The sequence below is a fragment of the Nymphaea colorata genome, chromosome 12 (genome assembly GCF_008831285.2).
Source record: "Nymphaea colorata isolate Beijing-Zhang1983 chromosome 12, ASM883128v2, whole genome shotgun sequence".
Classification (NCBI taxonomy): domain Eukaryota; kingdom Viridiplantae; phylum Streptophyta; class Magnoliopsida; order Nymphaeales; family Nymphaeaceae; genus Nymphaea; species Nymphaea colorata.
Window position 1 is genome coordinate 21,909,402 of NC_045149.1, and position 18,853 is coordinate 21,928,254.

Consider the following 18,853-nt stretch of genomic DNA (forward strand, 5'->3'; position numbering starts at 1 on the left):
TATAACAAACAATTTATGTACACAAATATATACACTATCACCAAATACACACCTTATTTAAAAAAAAAAAAAAAAAAAAAAAAACTGCGTCCACGCCCGTATATTCACATCAGCACCACCACCCGATGTGACATAGCAGTTGAGTTTTGTCAGGATGCATACAGCAAAATGGCATGCATAGTGACCACGATTTCTCATCGTTAAAGGGCAATCATGACATTTGTTTTTGCTAATTGAACATCATGAAAGTCAGTTTTCTTCTGGTAACCTCAATTAACTTTGGATGAAGCATTAGAAAGAGCAGAAGATATCTTTGTAGGAAACAAAAATTGTTCTCAACATGCACATGAGGGCCCATTTGATTATACAAGATAGCAGAAGACAATAGATCAATTTGAGGCTCTGGAATAAGCTGACCACTCCAATCAAGAGCCACAAAAACTTTAAATCCTGAATCCCAAATCGACTAAAGCTAAGAAGAAAGGCTAGGATTTCTAGTAGTAACAAGCTCGTTGAATTAAAGTAATTCCCTACTCCAACAACCAGAAACTTTACCAAGAATTACTGGGACAACAAATTTTGCAAACGAAGGAGCAAGGGGAAACCTTCGAATTTACACCATAGATAGAAATTTTTTGGCTCGTGCAGAGAATTTTCAGTTTCGGCTCATGTATTGCCTGATCTATGTCATGTACTTTTCCAACTCTGAGAGAGACAAAAAAAAATCTACCGAAAGAGACACAAAGAGAGATGCAAATGCAAATGGTTAGCAGAGAAACGATAGAGAGAGAGAGAGAGAGAGACAGCTTACCGTGGAGCGAGAAAGCGAGTGACAGATCTTATCTTCTCCCCTGCTCTTTTCGATTTGTCAATCCCTCAAATCCCTTACCGTCTCTCTGGATTCCAATGCTTGTGCAAGAGATCGACTATTAAATAGTCTTTCCACTAGACATTTCGCTTGATCAATTGATTGACAGAGAGATGAAATCGACTGATCGATGAAGAGAGTGTGAGCTTAATGTGGAGATCTGCAAAAGAAAGCAAGAACGGCAGATTTCGGAAACTTTTTTTTGGTGTAGTGGACCGTGGACCATGGCAAGAGGAAATATTCTTGTCCTGAAACCCAGGACAAGATTTAATTTTTGAAAGAGTTTCAGGACAAGATTTAATTGTTGAAAGAAAACATAGAAATATCATAGCAGGAATTGATATTTCCCGATTTTGTCTTGTGGGAAATATCTTTAAATTCTGTCATTTTCACTGATGATAATTAGGCTCATTTCACAAGGTTTGGCCCCCTATAAGGCAAATTTGATTTATCCATGTTCTGGTTGGACATGCAACCAATTCAAACTTTCACACCCTTTAGTCAAATTTGGCTTTAAAAAGTTGCAAAAAATGTCCTTTTTAGACTCTAAAAAGGACCTTGCACCTCAACCACAATTTTGGGGACCCTCCCCTACTTTGTCTTGAGAGCATTATTGTTCCCATGTCACTGAGACTTGTTTTACATGCTTCTATTCTGTGTCACACAACACTCCCATGAACACTATTCTTCTGAACTGTAAATGATGGATGCACTACCACTACTTATGGTTGATATTGATATCAACATTTTTGATCCAGTATTCTCATGTTGTCAAATGGACAAAGCTTGGATACTTCAATTTCTTAAACATAATGACATTCAGCAAAAATTCAGGTTGACCTTTGGGGATCAATCCCTACTTTCACTCGAGAACGCTATCCTCTTGTGTCATTTTTAGATACGATAGAACTTCTTTTACACGGTTTAATCACTTGTAATACAAGTCTGAATTTTTTTTTTTATGCCTTCCTCTTTCACAAGATGGTTGTGCGGGATTGCTTAATTTGAACCAGAGTAGGCTTTTACAAGATTTCCTATATTTGTCCTAATCTTTTGGTCAAATTGATCGAATGATAACCAAACTATTCTTTGTTGTCAATTGGGCTCTTAAGAGACTGATTGTTACGAGTAACAATAACACATTGTTACTATCTCACAAATCTACTTCAAAAAATGAAATCGATTCATGAAATACTTTTTAAAATGTCAAATAAATCTCACCAATTTTAGGTTAGTCGCCTCAGACAGTAACATAATATTAATGTTTCCAAACGGTCACTAAGACAATGTTATGGATGATGATATATTTGCTGTTTCAAGTGGAGAGACAAATGTAAAGATACGATTGCCTATTTGTTTCTGAATATACAGAAAGACGCCAACTTCGTTGTGTACTCAGGAAGTAATGCTCTTTGGGCAAGTGGGACGGCGAGAGAGCAGAACAACTACGTTCTGATAGTACAGTATGACAGGAATGTGGTGATCTACGGTTCTTCCGTGTGGGCTGCCAACGCGGTTCAAGTGGTAGTAGGAAACTCAAACTGTAGAGCAAGATTAAAGTGCCCGTTAATAGGCTTCTTTGTTTTCCCTAGAAATGGGTTGTTGACTTGTAGATTTGTCAGAAACCAAGATGGCCGCCATTTTTAATGCTTCCTTTCTCTCTCTTACTCTACAGTTCATTGCTGCTTTCGATGTGAGAGTCGAGCTTACTAAAGCAAGTTATACGACGAAGGAAGTTTTTGGAGGAACTCTAGTGGCAAGAAGACAGGAAACTGCTGACTAACAGAAGCAAGGAGAAGAGATCTGTCTTCACCACCACCCACGAGAGGAAGAGAGATATAGAAGCAAGGATGAGGAACATGGCAGCTGCCATTAATGGTTCACTCCTTCCTACCTGACATGGCAGATACTAATAATGTGGGAACGGACGACCACGAGGCTTGTATGTATACGACCAGGTGACCAAGCGGCCTGATAACACCAGTCAAACAACTGCAATTTGGACATTATGTATACATATAGGCATGCCTCCTCTCCCAAGAATGTGCTTCTTTTCTTTTTTCTGAAGATTATTTTTCTCGACTTCAAATGGTTGATGTGTAATCCTACGGTTCACATTTACAAACGTGGATTTTGGCATCCAGAGAGGGATCAGAAAATTATGTGATTTTTCCTAATTGCCGTTGGCAAGGTTGTGTGTTTATAAATACAGTTTGAACACATAGCCAGTAAGAGGCAAATGTCCGTTACAAAGAGATAAGGAGGGGATCTACCATATTTGGGAAGGAGATATCTACAGATTTGGGTGTTTCCTCAATCAGCATAGATTTGGGCGTTTCCTCATTTTGGCGTCTTCTTCTGCATGATTGTTGGAATCAATCCCAACGATATCGACTGGAGGTTTTTTGTAACTTCCTCATAAAGATGTTTGTAACTGTAAATGCGTGAGAAATATTATGAATAAGAAAGCTCATTTTCTCCCGTGGATGTAGGCTACAAGCCGAACCACGTAATATGCTGCCTTCTTCTGCTCCTTTCTTGTTTGCATCCTCTGTTTCTTCATTATATGTGTTCTAACATGGTATCAGAGCATGGCTTTCCTGAGCATCTGGAGTTGATTCATGTGAGAGCAGAAGAATAGAGAGTTGCAGACGATGATTCCAGCAACGCTCTCCTGTATTTTTCCAACCATGAATTGATTATTGTTGTTCTTTGCTGAGAAACCTCCAATGAGAAGGATTTCCCATTCAGCCTTCCGCTTCGGGTGGTTTGGCTGGAGTGCTCTACCTCCTCAGCACCAAAAACTATCTTGCAAAAGGCGATGGCGTCGGTGGCCTTGAAAGCCCCAACGACGAGGTTCGGCCTGATCGTGGAAAAAACTGGGCCCTTCCAACCCTTGTTCTCTGCTTGTGTCCCGTTCTGCTCTTATCTACTATGGCCGACAGCAACCAATCCAGCAGCAGGTCCAACAGTATGAAAGGGACATGCGATCAAGGTCATGGGACGCTGAAGATCACCTCCATTCTCCTCAATGACGTCAACTATCTTAGCTGGGCTAAAGCTGCTCGTTTTTTCCTGAGTGGACGATCCAAAGTGGGATACATCAGTGGTCGAATTACACCTCCTGCCAAAAACGATCCTAACTATAAGGCTTGAGAATCCGAAAACGATATGGTAATGGTCTGGCTTATAAATTCCATGGAACCTCACAATTCCATAGAGAGCTCAATGAAGAAACAGCGAAGGAAATATGGGATACTTTGAAGGAGATGTACAGCGAGCAAAATAATCTTGCTCGTGTGTACCAACTTCAACTTGATATTGTCAATCTCACCAAAGATGGCAAGCAGACCAGCCTTTATTTAAACAAGCTCCGCAGCTTGTATGATGAGCTTGCACAATACCGACCGGCTACTACGGAAGCCAACGTCTATCAAAAAAGATTCGAGGAGGACAAAATATTTAAAGTTCTTGCTAGCCTTGGACCTGATTATGAGAATCTTCGTAGCCAGATTCTCATGACTAATCCCTTGCCAAACTTTAATCAAGTTTGTCAAGCAATTCAAATAGAAGACACTAGAAAAAAGGTCATGAACCCGATATCCAAATCAGAGTTATATGAAGAGGGTTCGAAAAAGATGGCGTGCATAGCTCGGTCTGAACAAAATACATGGAAAGTCGATTCAAAAAATCAAAGCGATGGGAACAATCTCCAACGAAATCGCAGCAAACTCAAATGGACTTATTGCAAAAAAAATTGGACATCTTCAAGAAAGATGTTGGGAGCTCGTTGGCAGACCTGTAAGAGAAAACTGGCTACTCCATCTCATTCTCCTCAAGCTGGTCTTGCTCATTTTGTTACAAAAGATGATTTAGAGAAACTTTTCCAAAAATTCTCTAAAACAAATCTGGTATCTACTCATCCAGTCAGCAACACCAATGAAGGTAACAATCTTGCTCTCTACACTCATTCTAGTAATTCTATATGGGTTGTTGATAGGGGTGCAACTGATCACATGACAAATGATGCACAAAGGTTAATTGCGATTGATTGCATGAACAAAAAACTGGTATTCACAGCCAATGGATCACATATTGATGTTGAAGGAATTGGAAAATTTTTGTTCTTTGAAAACAAATCATCTTCAGCCCTTTATATTCCTAATCTCTACATTAACTTGATGTCAGTTAATAAGTTGACAAAGACTAATAATTGTCTGGCCGTTTTCTCTCTCAAGAATATGATATTTCAGGATCTAGAAATGAAGAGGGAGATTGGTAAAGGACGAGAACAAAACGAGTTATATGTGACGGAAACTCTCGGAGCTAGTTTTCTCATACATACTAATATGGAAAAGAAGAGGCAAGAATACCAAATGTGGCATGCACGACTTGGGCACATTTCAGACAGAAGCTTGAAGATGCATGTTCCTAATATCACTACTGACAAACATTCTTATAATGCTTGCAAATATTCAAAGTCTACTAGACTACCGTTTCAATCATCTACTAACGATCTATAATTTTTTTTTATTTAGTGCATTCTGACATGTGGGGATTAAGAACGTGATGGGGAGGAGAGGGGGAATAGGTGAATCAACCGTTTGAGGAATTCATGAACAAAAATGGATTAAACCACAACTTACATGTTCTGGTACTCCCCAACAAAACCGGGTGTCAGAAAGGAAAAATAGATAGCACCTTACTATCGCTCGCGCTCTCATGATTCACATGAATGTACCTCAAATGTTTTGGGCAGAAGCAATTGGTACTGTTTGTTATCTTGCCAATAGAGTTCCAAGTTCTAGCATTGAAAATCAAGTTCCCCTTGAAGTTTTACTTAAAAGATCGATTTTTGTTAAGCATTTAATAATTTTTGGGTGCAAATGATTTGTGCATATACAAGAAAAATTCCAAAACAAACTTGAGAAACGAGCCTTGAAATGTGTTTTTCTTGGGTGTTCAAGCAAGAAGAGGGGCTATAGATGTTTTGAACCAAGATCAAGAAAGTTTTTTGTGACTCAGAATGTGAAATTTTTTGAAAGTGAACCTTTCTATGAAACACTGAGTCAGGGGGAGACTCACACACAAGATCAAGGTACCACTCTTACTGCTCTCACTTCCTCTATTGCATCCACCAATCCTGCTGCTTCCCTTCCCCTTCCCCTTCTTGATGGTTTTCAAGCTCCATGTATTCAAACCCAGAACCAAAACCAGCAATCTAGTGAGCCTACCATCTTAGAAAATCAAAATCAAGATAGTAATCCAAACCAAGATAGCAATTCCCAACCACCGGTGTCACTCCAAAACCAAACTCTTGAACTGATACTTAGAAGATCAACTCGTGCCTCTAGACCACCGCCAAAACTAAAAGAGTTCTATACCTATCTATCAACCCAACACGTTCATTTCATAGACAACTACACTACCTTTGATACATTATCTAATGCATACCAGTCCTATGTTCTCAATACCTACTCTCATCATGAGTCAAAAAACTACGAGGAAGTAAGCGCAGATCAAAATTGGCAAGTTGCTATGCAAGAAGAGCTGTCAACATTAAAGAAGAACAAAACTTAGGAGCTAGTGTCGTTGCCCGAATGAAAGAGAGTCATCAGATGTAAGTGGGTATACAAAATAAAATATCATAGTGATGGTTCTATAGAACGATACAAAGTTTGTCTCGTTGCTAAGGGTTTTATTCAAACCGAAGGAGTAGACTACAATGAAACCTTCGCTCCTGTCACTATGATGAATGAAGTAAGGATTCTTCTATCAATAACATCAATGAGGCGTGGAAAGTAGCACAACTTGGTGTCATTAATGCATTTCTTCATGGAGAGCTCAATGAAGAAGTTTACATGCAAGTTTTTCAAAGCATACAACATGATAAAGGGTATGTGTGCAAACTAAAAAATGCCCTTTGTGGCCTTAAGCAGTTCCGCCAAGCTTGGTTTTCATGCCTAAGTGAAGCATTTGTTAAAATTGGGTTCAAGTGTAGCAACGCTGATTATACAATGATTGTTGTTATTCGATCTTCAAAAGTAACCATTTTGCTTGTTTACGTACATGACATTATATTGACAGGTGATAACAAAGATTTCATGGCCCAAGTCAAAACTTATCTAAATCAGCAATTTGAAATTAAAGATCTCGGGATCCTACGATACTTCTTGGGTATAGAAGTTGTGCATTCCACAAATGGAGTATTTATATGTCAAAGGAAATACACTCTCGACCTCTTGAATGAAACCGGTTGCTTGGGTGCCAAGGTTGCAAACACGCCCCTTGAAATGAACTGCAAATTGAAGAAAGAAGAAGGGGATGACATCGAAAACATTCAAAGTTTTCAAAAGTTGGTTGGAAAACTCATATACCTTACCGTCACTCGACCGGATATCACCTATGCTGCTAGCCTAGTAAGTCAATTTATGCACAACCCGAGGTCAAGACATGTCAAAAGTCTACATCAAGATATTGTACGTTTGTCAGAGGAAACTTCGTAACTTGGAAGAGCAAAAAACAGTTAGTTGTGGCTCGATCGAACACAGAGGCTGAATATAGGGCCATGGCTTCATATCATATGAGTTGATATGGATAAAAGCATTGCTCAAAGATATGAAGATTGAAATGAGAGAGTCTATGAAGCTTATGTGCGACAACATGGCAGCAATCTACATTGGAGCTAATCCTGTTTTTCATGAACGCACTAAGTACATTGAAGTCAACTGTCACTTTATTAGAGAAAAAATACAAGATGGAACTATTAACACACCACATGTCAGAGTCGAATTTCGACTTGCAGATATCCTTACAAAATCTCTTGAAAGGGATCACCATATATATATCATGCACAAGTTGGGGAAGATCGACATCTGCTGACCAACTTGAAGAGGAGACTGTCCATTACAAAGAGATAAGGAGGCGATCCACCATATTTGGGAAGGAGATATCTATAGATTTGAGTGTTTCCTCAATCAGCACAGATTTGGGTGTTTCCTCATTTTGGCGCTCTCTTCTTCATGATTGTTGGAATCAATCCCAACAATATCGGCTGAAGGTTTTTTGTAACTTCCTCATAAAAATGTTTTCATCTAAAGATGTTTGTAACTCTATATAAAGTGTGAATCCCTACTATAAATGAGTGAGAAATATTATGAAGAAGAAAACCCTTTTTCTACAGTGGATGTATGGTACAAGCCGAAACACGTAATATGCTGCCTTCCTATGCTCTTTTCTTATTCCCATCATCTGTTTCTTCATTACATGCGTTCTAACAGCAAACGTGAAGAACTTGATGACCATTAGCAATTCGATCCAACACTGCCACTTGTTTCCATGAGCTTTTTCACAATGTTATCCTTGTCAGACACTTGTCTATATTTTATTCGTTGCTTTATCCTTTCAATAGTTTCACATTGGAAGCGTTTGTAAATTGTAAGGTGGGGTTCGACCACTGGCGCTGATTTTGACGTTAGTTTAGCGTCAGGGCTGCAGCATTCTGTTGTAGTGCATGTATTTTTCTGTATTAGCAGTCATGCAGCAGAATTACTGTAAATTTGTTTAGATATTTTTTTGTAGAGTCCTTATTAAATTATGATCGTCCATTTGTTTGGGCTCACTATATCTTAGTTGGTGTCCTAATTGTTTCACGAGGCATATTAGAGCTCAACAATAGAGCAACTTATGCTTTTGACTCAGCGACTGTATATTTCATACTCTGTTTTCAACAACAACTCCGTTTTATGTGTTGCATTTCTATCAGTTCTCAAATTCATGTAACATTTTTTAAAGTGTCCAAAGAATCTCCCCAAATGCTTAGTTAGTCGCATGTGACACTAACATAGCGTTAGTGTCACTGTTCCCAAGCAGTCCCCAAGATAATGCTGTAAGATGACGACATATTTGCCGTTCCAACTGGGGAGACAAATACAAAGATATTATTGATTTGTTGGTTGAATTTGGGCATTCCCGTGGTCATCATTTCAAAGAGTGAGCTGGATGATATTAATCAAAGTGCGCATGGGCCAGTCGGATAGGATTTTCTTCTACTGTTTTTTCTGCAAGAAACCGATGTGTTTATGGAAGGATCAGCACGTTCGGAACAGGCCACCATTCGGATGTGGATCAGTCAAGCGACTCGATCCAAACTCTTCCATTTCTAACTCTCTATAAATTCCACATCAGCCCCTGGTGAAGCCCAACCCAGCAAACATCTCCCCATCTTCCTCTTCCAACAGATCTCTCTGCAGAGAGCTCAAACTCGAGCAAATTTTCGATGGCAGCTAAAGCCATAGGCATACTAGCTCTCCTGGCCACACTCTCCACTCAGGCCGCTGCAGTGGATGTGCTGTTCAGTGGGCAGACTCTCTTTGCAGGTCAGTTCATAGAGAACGGGCCTTACAGGTTCATCATGCAGTACGACTGCAACCTTGTGCTCTATATCAACGGAAACAGGGCACTGTGGGCTTCCGGCACTGCCGGGAAAGGCACTGACTGTAGGGCAACCCTACAGAAAGACGCCAACTTGGTTGTCTACACGGGAAGTAGAGCTCTTTGGGCGAGTGGGACGGCGAGAGGGCAGAGCAACTACGTTCTCATAGTACAGTTCGACGGGAATGTGGTGATCTACGGCCCTTCTATCTGGGCTACCAACACAGTTCAGAGTGCCAGCAGGAAACTCAAGCCGTAGATCCAAATTAACGTGCCCGCTATATATATATACGCCGTTGCTTCCTATATATTAGCAGCGTGCGAGTCTGGCGAGGACCTCTCGTGAATAAAGTACGCACTGTTGTTTAATTCCTAGATATATTTGCAGAGTGTATCGTGACTTTTAGGACCATCAAAGTCTTTGATTGTTGCTTCAAGAGTGATTGTCTACTGCTGTTATCAATAAAATCATGTTTTACCTAGAATGTCATAATCTGATCTCTTGTTTTTGTCTTTTTCCTTTTTAAGTGGACCATTGAAGAAAATTTCACATGGCAGGAACTGTAAGAATTATATGAGAATATGACCTTCTCAGACAGAAATTATGTCAATTAATTTCTCCCGCTTCATACATGGCACATGATATCTACTTCTACAAGGTTCAAGACCTACACAAGGTGTGGGTTTTACATACATATGTAATCTGATGTTAAACCGGATGTATATTTCCAGGCAATACTAGATCTCGAAAACACATAAAAAAGTTAGTTTCCAAAACGTGATGCCCAAGTTTAATAAGCTTTGCAAAATTTTAATACACAATTTAAATATTTTTATTGGCAATTGTATAGCAAGATAAGAATAATAATAATGATATTAATAATAACAAGTGTTCACAACTAGCACCTCATTTCAAAAAGGATCAAATCTTAGCCCACCAGCGCCGGAAAAAAGAAAAACAACCGGTGTGAACGTGAGACATTGTTGAACAATTTACTAGTTCGCCGTAAGAATACTGAGACGTTCTCGTTGACATGCAAGATATTGTTGACAATTGCTAACTGCAGTGGGAGATGTTGCTGCCAACCGGTACTGCCAGGAACTGCCTGTGGTGGCATTGGGTGGCGACGACCCCATCCTTCTTTATACAAAAGGAGGTGGACGATGGCCTGCTTCAGTTAAAAAGATTTGCCTGAATAGCAAACTTTTCTTTTTCTGTTCTTCCGGGGACGGGCGGGCAGGTTGTCGCCGGCAACTCCATCAGGGCAGTTCCCAGCAGCATCAGCCAAAAAAAAATATTTGCCTTTCTCTTAGCAAGGGGAAGCCATCACCTTACCTACATGGTGCTGGTGCTGGGCTGTCAGCGAGGCCTCAGTGCGCATCTCGAATGCTGCTGAAAATCATGTGAATCGTGTGATGCTTTTTAATTAATCATGCACACCCTTTGTATTGCATTTGGGAGCCATGATTAAACAGAGTTCAAGATACCTCTTCTAGATATCCTTGTCAATATATATATATATTTCTAATATTCCATCCTCGTGCACGTTAGAATATTTGTAATTTTTCTAATGTGTAGAAATACATGCCCCTCGTCTCACTAATTAGGACCTAATCTCCATTAACAAGCTAAATTAACTCATGACTTTCACTTTACACATGCTGGTTGTGTTCTTTGAAGCTGCCCGAGTAACTGCGACAAGAACAGCTAGAGGGGCTGTTTGAGAACAGTGACAGTATGTTACGCTTTCAAAAATGTTTTATCAATCTGTCCAATCTTTTGAAATAAAAATATAAAACAGTGACAAACAGTTGCGATTCTCAAACAGCCTCTGAGCAATGAGGATTACATGCTATGGATACGGTTGCGATTCTCAAACAGCCTCTGAGCAATGAGGATTACATGCTATGGATAGTCATCCACGTGAGCCGCAACCTTTTTTTCTCATCACGTTTCAAACACGGCTAAGCAAATAAGTGGAGTGCGTGGCTGAGTCATACCCAAACTAGTGTTCTTACTGAGTCATCCCCAAACTAGTTTTCCTTTAACTTTCTTAGACTTATCTAAGCAAATAAGTGGCGTGCGTGGCTGAGTCATCCCCAAACTAGTGCTCTTACTTTTCTTAACAGTAAGAGACTTATAGACGGCGCCTAAGTGCTAGTAATAATTTTTTATTCAGTTTGCTACTTTGCCTTAGTTAGTTGTCAAATGTGCAACGCTTGTATGCTTCCATTTATTGAACATGATGAAATAAATTGTCAGCCTTGACAAAAAATTCCTAGTGACCATTGGGGAGCATTCCTACTTATGTTTCTATGTCACTTTCATTTTCATTTTAAGTGACATGGGTACTTCAATAGGGTCCACTAGACCTACCCATACTGCTATACTTGTATCTAAAGTAGGTGATTTTATGAAATGTTTTAATCTAAAAATATTTGTTTATTTAAATGTTGCTTTCATTTTAATTTTTTTTGTATTATTTTACATATATACATTTATGTATCATATCATAGTCACTTACGTGCATTTTCTAACTCCATCACTCGTACTTAGGCCTGGGCATCGGGCCGGGCCGGCCCGGCTGGGTAACGGCCGGCCCGATCCGGCCCGCCCTCCCCTCTCCCTTACCCCCGCCCTCCCAACCCCCTTTTCCTTTCCGGCTTTCCCCCTCCCGTCACCCTCCGATGGAGGGGGAGGGGGAGGGGGAGGGAGACGGAGGTGAAGGAAGACGGAGGAGGGAGGGGGAGGGAGACGGAGGAGGAGGAGGGAGACGGAGGAGGAGGGAGAGGGGGAGCGGGAGCAGATGAGGGGGAGGGGGAGGGGAAGGGGAAGGGGAAGCGGAGAGGGGGAGCGAAGCAAGGCCAGAGGGAAGCAGAGGGGGAGTAGAGAGGGAAACGGGAAGGGAGAGGGAGAGGGAGAGTGGGGGCAGACTGCGGAGAGGGAGGGGAGCGGGGGACGGAGGCCGAGGGTGGGGAGTCAGGGCCGGGCTAGATTTTTCTCGGCCCGAACCCGGGTCCGATCGGGCCGGCCCGGCCCGGCCCGTTGCCCAGGGTTACTCGTACTCAAACTGTACCCATGCCCATGTGACTCAGCTTTCATTTATTATAAGGCTTGATTCACAAGGATCGATCCCTTGCTACACAAATTGGATTTTTTGATGCCTTGGTCCACTTGAGGAAAATTTAAATTTTTCAAATGGATGTAGGAGGAGAATAAGAGAAAAGTTTGTCTTATATTTTTTATAACCTTGGCATCCAGAGCTGATATTCATGTTCTCAGATACTGGAGCAAAATGAGAAGCCTAAAAGAAACCATAGAAATATGGGTCTAGCCATGGTTGACGTTGTTGCTAACAATAGTTGGAATAGAGTTTGCTTTAGTTGTCAAATGGCCATGCAAAGGTTGCAAACTTCCATCTCTTGAAAATCTTGCATATGATTATAGTAGCCTATGCCATAACCACAAATATTGGTTTTTTTCAAGTATTTTCAACAAAGCTGTTTTTCAATAAAAACTATGTGAAAATCTCGATAAATTTTTTAAATTTGAAACAATCCTAAAAATTGGGTAAAAATGAAAGAAATGAGAAACTAATAAGAGGACATTTAAAAACTAGTTAACATGAAAAATATAATATGTTAATGATGATCAAATTATAATAATATAATTCAATTTGAGTTTAAAAGTGAATCCATGATGTCACTAACCTTTAAAGAAAAACAAAAACAAAGTGGAAAATGTAAAAACACGCGATAAATATGTATGAACATTTTTTCAAAACATGCACTTTTTGTGTTTATTTGTTTTTATCTTTTTTCTTGTTAATATAACAATATTTTCGAAAATATGATGATATTTGTGGCTATATATATACCCTATACTACTCAATTAAGCTGCAAAATGTTGAAAAAGAAAAACTTTGGCACATTTAGAATCTCAACCAAATGCACACAATACCAACAGTGCAAAAAACTAAAATACTAATAAAAGTAAGAGGAGAACATTGAAAAAAAAAATCATTATTAATATCCGCAAGACAACACGACCATCATCCCTCGCATTAAGATATCCCCACAAAAGCAAGTGGTGGCAACCTGCATATATATTCTGATTTTAAACGAGATGTGTAGGCCATAGTGCAATATTTCTTTGTTTACAAGTACATTTCTAAGCAATAATTGAACTTGACAGCACATCAAAAAGTTTGTTTTACGTCAACGGAAACAGGGTGCAGCGGCTTCCAGCGGCGACGGGAAAGGCGCCAACCAGAGAGTCGCCGGCTTGGTTGTCTGCTCAGGAAATAATGCTCTCCGGACAGCGAGAAGTCAAAACTGCCGGCGGAGTGAAAAATATCTGGCCGTAAATTTTGTGAGGCTACAATGTAGCTACGTCGTGATATTACAGACGGATGGGCATGTAGTCCTCCGGTCCTTCTCTGTGGGCTACCAACACACAGGCGGTTCTGAATGGCAACAGTATATTTCACTGAAACTCGCATTCAAATTCAATGAACCTGGAGACTTATAACCATGGATTCTGAAAACCTTTCAGATTACTTTAGTTGTTTGCCACTGTGAGGTTTCGGCCTCCATGGTAGCCTTATTGCTTACTACCTAAAAGAGGCTCAACTTTTGAGCATCTATCTGGGACTTAAAAACTTCAGAGTTTTAAAACTTGATTAAATCATTACTAAAAAGGTTTGCTGAAATGATACTAAATTCTCAGAAGATAAAATGCTGAGAGTTTTTATGTTTGTAGTTGATTATATTATGAAAATAAAAAGCTGACTGGAACAATTTTAAATTTTGAGAGGAAAAAAGATGGTCTTGCAGATTATACTAAAAAACTAAGCAAGATTTTACTAAATTCTCAGAAGAAAAAATGCTGTTAAGAGTTTTTATGTTCGCAGTTGATTATATTATGAAAATAAAAAGCTGACTGAAACAATTTTAAATGCTGAGCAAAAGATGATCTTGCAGATTACACTACAAAAGCAAGCAAGATTTTACTAAATTCTCAGAAGATAAAATGCTGTTAAGAGTTTTTATGTTTGCAGTTGATTATATTATGAAAATAAAAAGCTGACTGAAACAATTTTAAATGTTGGGAGGACAAAAGATGGTCTAGCAGATTACACTAAAAGACCAAGCAAGATTAATACTTGTCGTCATGGATGACGCCTGGTGGTATCAAGTGTAGGCGCAAAAAAATGAAAAGGTAAAAAAGAAAATTGACATTCATATTAATCATTTGGTTTATAGAAAAAACATTAATTTTTATATAGATTAATGAAACACCGTCTATGATGTGAATTTGGATCGTATCTTTGTCTTCCCTGTTAGGTACTAAATCTAATCAAGACATTTGACTTTTTCGTTTGCTAGGAGATCTGGATTATGCAGTATGAGTTGTGAGTAGCTCGAGAGAAATTTTAGTTCCCTGTCTATGTTAATAATCTGTCCTTTTCTTCAGTTGTAGCTTGCAATTCACCAAACACATCCACATAAACACAAGTGTCTTCATGGCGCTTACACTTAACAAATTATATATACTAATAGAATGCCTCAAAAAATTTATAGTGTCTAATCTTTTACTCAAATTTATGAAACAATAATAAGCTGTTCTCACTATCCAATGGGCCCTTAAAACGTGACCTTAGCAGATGATATATGCAACATGTTATATGCAGTTCGAACTGGGAGACAAGTATAAAGATATTATTGGGGTGCTGAATGATTTAATCAAACAGCGGATGCGGCAGTTCGATAGGATTCTTTTATTATTTTTTCTGCAAGAAAATTATGGGCTTATCTAAGGATCGGCACGTTGGAAACAGACCACCATTCGGGAGTGGATCAGTCAAGCTACTTCTTCGCGGCTATAAATTCGACCAGCAGCCACTGCTGAAGCTCACACAGCAAACAGCGACCCATCTCCCCTTCTTTCTCTTCCACAGATCTCCCTGCAGAGAGCTCAAACTCGAGCAAAGTTTCGATGGCAGCTAAAGCCATAGCCATACTAGCTCTCCTGGCTATCCTCTCCTCTCACGCCGCCGCGGTGGATGTGCTCTACAGCGGGCAGACTCTCTATGGAGGCCAGTTCTTAGTGAATGGGCCTTACAAGTTCATCATGCAGGCTGACTGCAACTTGGTGCTCTACGTCAACGGAAACAGGGTGCTGTGGGCTTCCGGCACCAACGGCAAAGGCAGCAACTGTAGGGCAATTCTACAGGCAGACGCCAACTTGGTTGTGTACACGGGAGGTAAAGCTCTTTGGGCAAGTGGGACGGCCAGAGGCTCCGGCAACTACCGCCTGAACATGCAGGGAGATGGTAACGTGGTGATCTACGACGCTGCTGGACATGCTCTGTGGGCTACCAATACGGTTCAACATAGGAACAGGAAAATATAACTCGCTTCGCTTTCTGTAGGTCCAGTGCCCGTTTCTCCGCTTCCCGTGAATAAAATATATGTACTGTTGCTTCCTACATATACGGGTCAGGACCGCCCGCGAATAAAATATGCACTGTTGCTTAGTTCCTATATGTATTTGTAGATTGCGTCATGAGTTTCATATCCTCAACGACTTTGATCGTAGTTCTCAATAAAATTACATATTATCTAGACTCAAAAGTCATAATCTGATCTCTTCTTTTTTTTCTTTGAAGAAAATTTCACATGGCAGGAATTGCAAGAATATGACAGTATGACCTTCACAGATACAAATTCTGTGAATTAATTTCTACCTTTTCATATGTACAAGATTGCACATGTGATCTACATCTACAAGGTTCGAGACTTACACAAGGTGTGGGCTTTTACATGTATATAATCTGAATTTAAACCGGATGTATAGGCAACAATACCACATTTCTGGGTTTAGAAGTATGTTTCCAAGCAATACTAGATCTAGAAAACACAGACAAAAATGTTAGTTCTACAAAGTGATGCCCAAGTCTAATTAGTTTTGCAAAATTAAATTGTACAGGGTCCTTAAATATTTTTATTGGGAATTGTATAGCAAGATAAAAATATAATAATAACAGTGTTTACAACTAGCAGCATTGTCCTCTACCTCCTCTACTGAAGCAGGGCGCTTGTCGGCTTCCAGCGCCGACGGAAAAGGCGCCAACTGTAGGGCAATCCTGCAGAGAGACGTCAACTTCGTCGTCTGCTCAGCAAATGGTGCCCAAATGTGGTTTGTCTACTCAGGTAATAAAGCTCTGAACGAGTCGGGTCGGACGGTGACGCCCCATAATTAATCGCGGAAGAAATAGTGGGGAGGCAGAAGTTTGATGCTTTAATTTTAAATTTTAAGGGGCATTAATATGTGAAAAAAAAGCAAAAAAAAAACTTGAAAACAACCAATGAAATTTTTATATATAAATAAAGTAAATTTCAGGAGCCGACGTGCTCAATTCTGCGCAACTGGATGGGTACCTGAGCCTGTTGCACAGACTTACTTGTCGCCGTCTGCCGGCTCTACCCTTCTCCCACAGCCTGCAAAGCCGTCGCGGTCGTAGTCTCTGCCCTATTCCCGCAGGCCCTCACCGTTGCCATCGCCGCACCTCCTAGCTTCCGCCCTGCCTCGCATCGCCGGTTCCATGCGTGCTTCTGGGCCGGCGCATCGCCATCACACCTCCTGGTTCCCGTGCCTGCCCTTGCTGTTGCAGCTCTCCGCTCCTCTTCAGCCCGCAGGCCTTCACCGCGGCTGTTGCCCAGCTGAGTCCCTACCCTGCCTTTCTAATGTCGACTTGTATATGATGGGCCCGATCTGACCCAGCCAAATTAAAGTGCCTATTTGGCTGCGGCCAGCCAATTATATAGATATATGTTCTTGCTTCCTATATATTCGTAGCGTGCAAGATTCTGTAAAATATGCACTATTGCAGCTTCAAAGTGTGGGTAATTAGTTTCTACATATATTTGTAGAGTGTGGGATCATGAGTTTCAAGACCTTCAAAGTCCTTTTTGTTGGGAGATTTGTGGAAGAAGATTGTCATTGCCAAGATCAAAAAGAAATCAGCAAAATCCTGGTGTTACGATAAGATTGTCCCCTTCTCCCTTAGAATGTAACAGAGCAGAAAAATAAGAAAAATCTTTCTTCTTCCTCCGTGGATGTAGACCTCTCGTCGAACCACGTTAAATTTGTGTGTTTTGTCTATGCATTGCTGTCTCTCCCATGGTTTTCATCATGGTATCAGAGCAGGTTATGTGAGACTGCTGTGATTCTCGTCTGGATTTCTTTGAACATTGGCTGTCTCTGAAAGCTGCTGCCAGATTCATCCATTCAGCCTCTGCAACATCGTCTTCATCATCGTTCGCTTAGGCCTTCCTCTTAGCTGCTTTCGCTACATAGGTGCCTTGTCAGATTCAGACATCGTCTTCCTCTTATCACCAGCAGCCCTTCCCACCGTGGCGACGGACTTGCTGTTCGTCTTCCTGAACTCTTCCATAAAAACGAAGAAGGTGCTAGGCGGCCGCTTCAGATTGTTAGGGCCCCTCCCTTTCTTAGCAGCACTCTTCCCAACTCGGTCGCTCCTAGAGGCCTTCCTCTTCGTTCCCAGCTTGTTATCGTTTTTTTTTTTTGCCGTTTTTTGGCCTTTGCCTTCCCTCCTTTCATCGGAAATACCTAAAAACAAAGAGAAAGGGCGATAAAAGAAGGCTTCACTTGTGAGAAAGGCAGGCTGAACCACCCTCCGTCTGCAAGCTTCAAAACACAGGCGTTGTTTCTACCGACCTCCTCTCGTTGTGAAATTGGACGTGCAACATCGCCTGGAAGTCAGGCTTCCAACAGACCGGTGCTCGACCAGAACTGACGTCGGAGCTGGCCGAAATCGCATTTTTTTTTCGGCCGCTCGTTTTTTTCTGCGTCCCTGTTCCTGCTTCCCCTGTTCCTGCGTCTGAACAAGGAGTGTCGCTGGCACTTTATTCTTCGCAGCAGATTTCTTCACGACGGGATTCGTTGGTTGATTACATCTCCAAGCAGCAAATTTTTTCGGGTAACTCGTGTGCCTGTCATCTTTGCGAGTTTCTCCTAGAGCGCTGAGAAGAGACGGTTTCCATCGACCCTTGTTCGGCTGCCAAGACTCTGCTGTTTTCACCAATACCACCAGCCGTCGAGAAGGAGTCCAGATTGCCTAGTATCCGCTCCTGCATCCTTAATAAAAAGATTTAAGGAGCTGTAAAGAGGAACCGCTGGATTTCTTAAGTTCCGGCTATTTTTCTCTGTGCCGTGTTGCCCAAGGTTGGTTCCTCTCTGAGAAATCTGGTTTCTCCTCCTAACGGCCATCATTTTCTGTCGTTCCTTTTTCTTTGAACTCTTAACAGCGAGTGATCAACAAAGACAACAAACTATAAACTATAGACGCCTTACCGAGCAAAGCTGAAAATCACCAATACTCTCTTGGGTCCAACTTGAGCAAAGAGGTCGAATACATAAACGGGAAGATCTTAAATTTGATGATTGGCAATCTCAAAATTATATGGTAATGTCTTGGCTCATTAACTCTATGGAGTCTTCCATTTCAAATCTGTTTATGTATCAAG

General features: G+C 40.7%; 2 protein-coding genes across 2 annotated transcripts; both read left to right on the top strand.

The window, feature by feature from the left end:
• The first annotated feature begins 9,072 nt into the window (after window positions 1–9,072).
• On the top strand, window positions 9,073–9,816 carry LOC116266061 (mannose-specific lectin-like). The gene has a single exon (XM_031647137.2). It carries the CDS (start codon window positions 9,147–9,149, stop codon window positions 9,558–9,560), a length of 414 nt encoding a protein of 137 aa, XP_031502997.1. The 5' UTR covers window positions 9,073–9,146; the 3' UTR covers window positions 9,561–9,816.
• Window positions 9,817–15,198: 5,382 nt separating this feature from the next.
• LOC116265402 (mannose-specific lectin-like) lies at window positions 15,199–15,928 on the top strand. The gene has a single exon (XM_031645982.2). It carries the CDS (start codon window positions 15,300–15,302, stop codon window positions 15,714–15,716), a length of 417 nt encoding a protein of 138 aa, XP_031501842.1. The 5' UTR covers window positions 15,199–15,299; the 3' UTR covers window positions 15,717–15,928.
• Window positions 15,929–18,853: the final 2,925 nt, after the last annotated feature.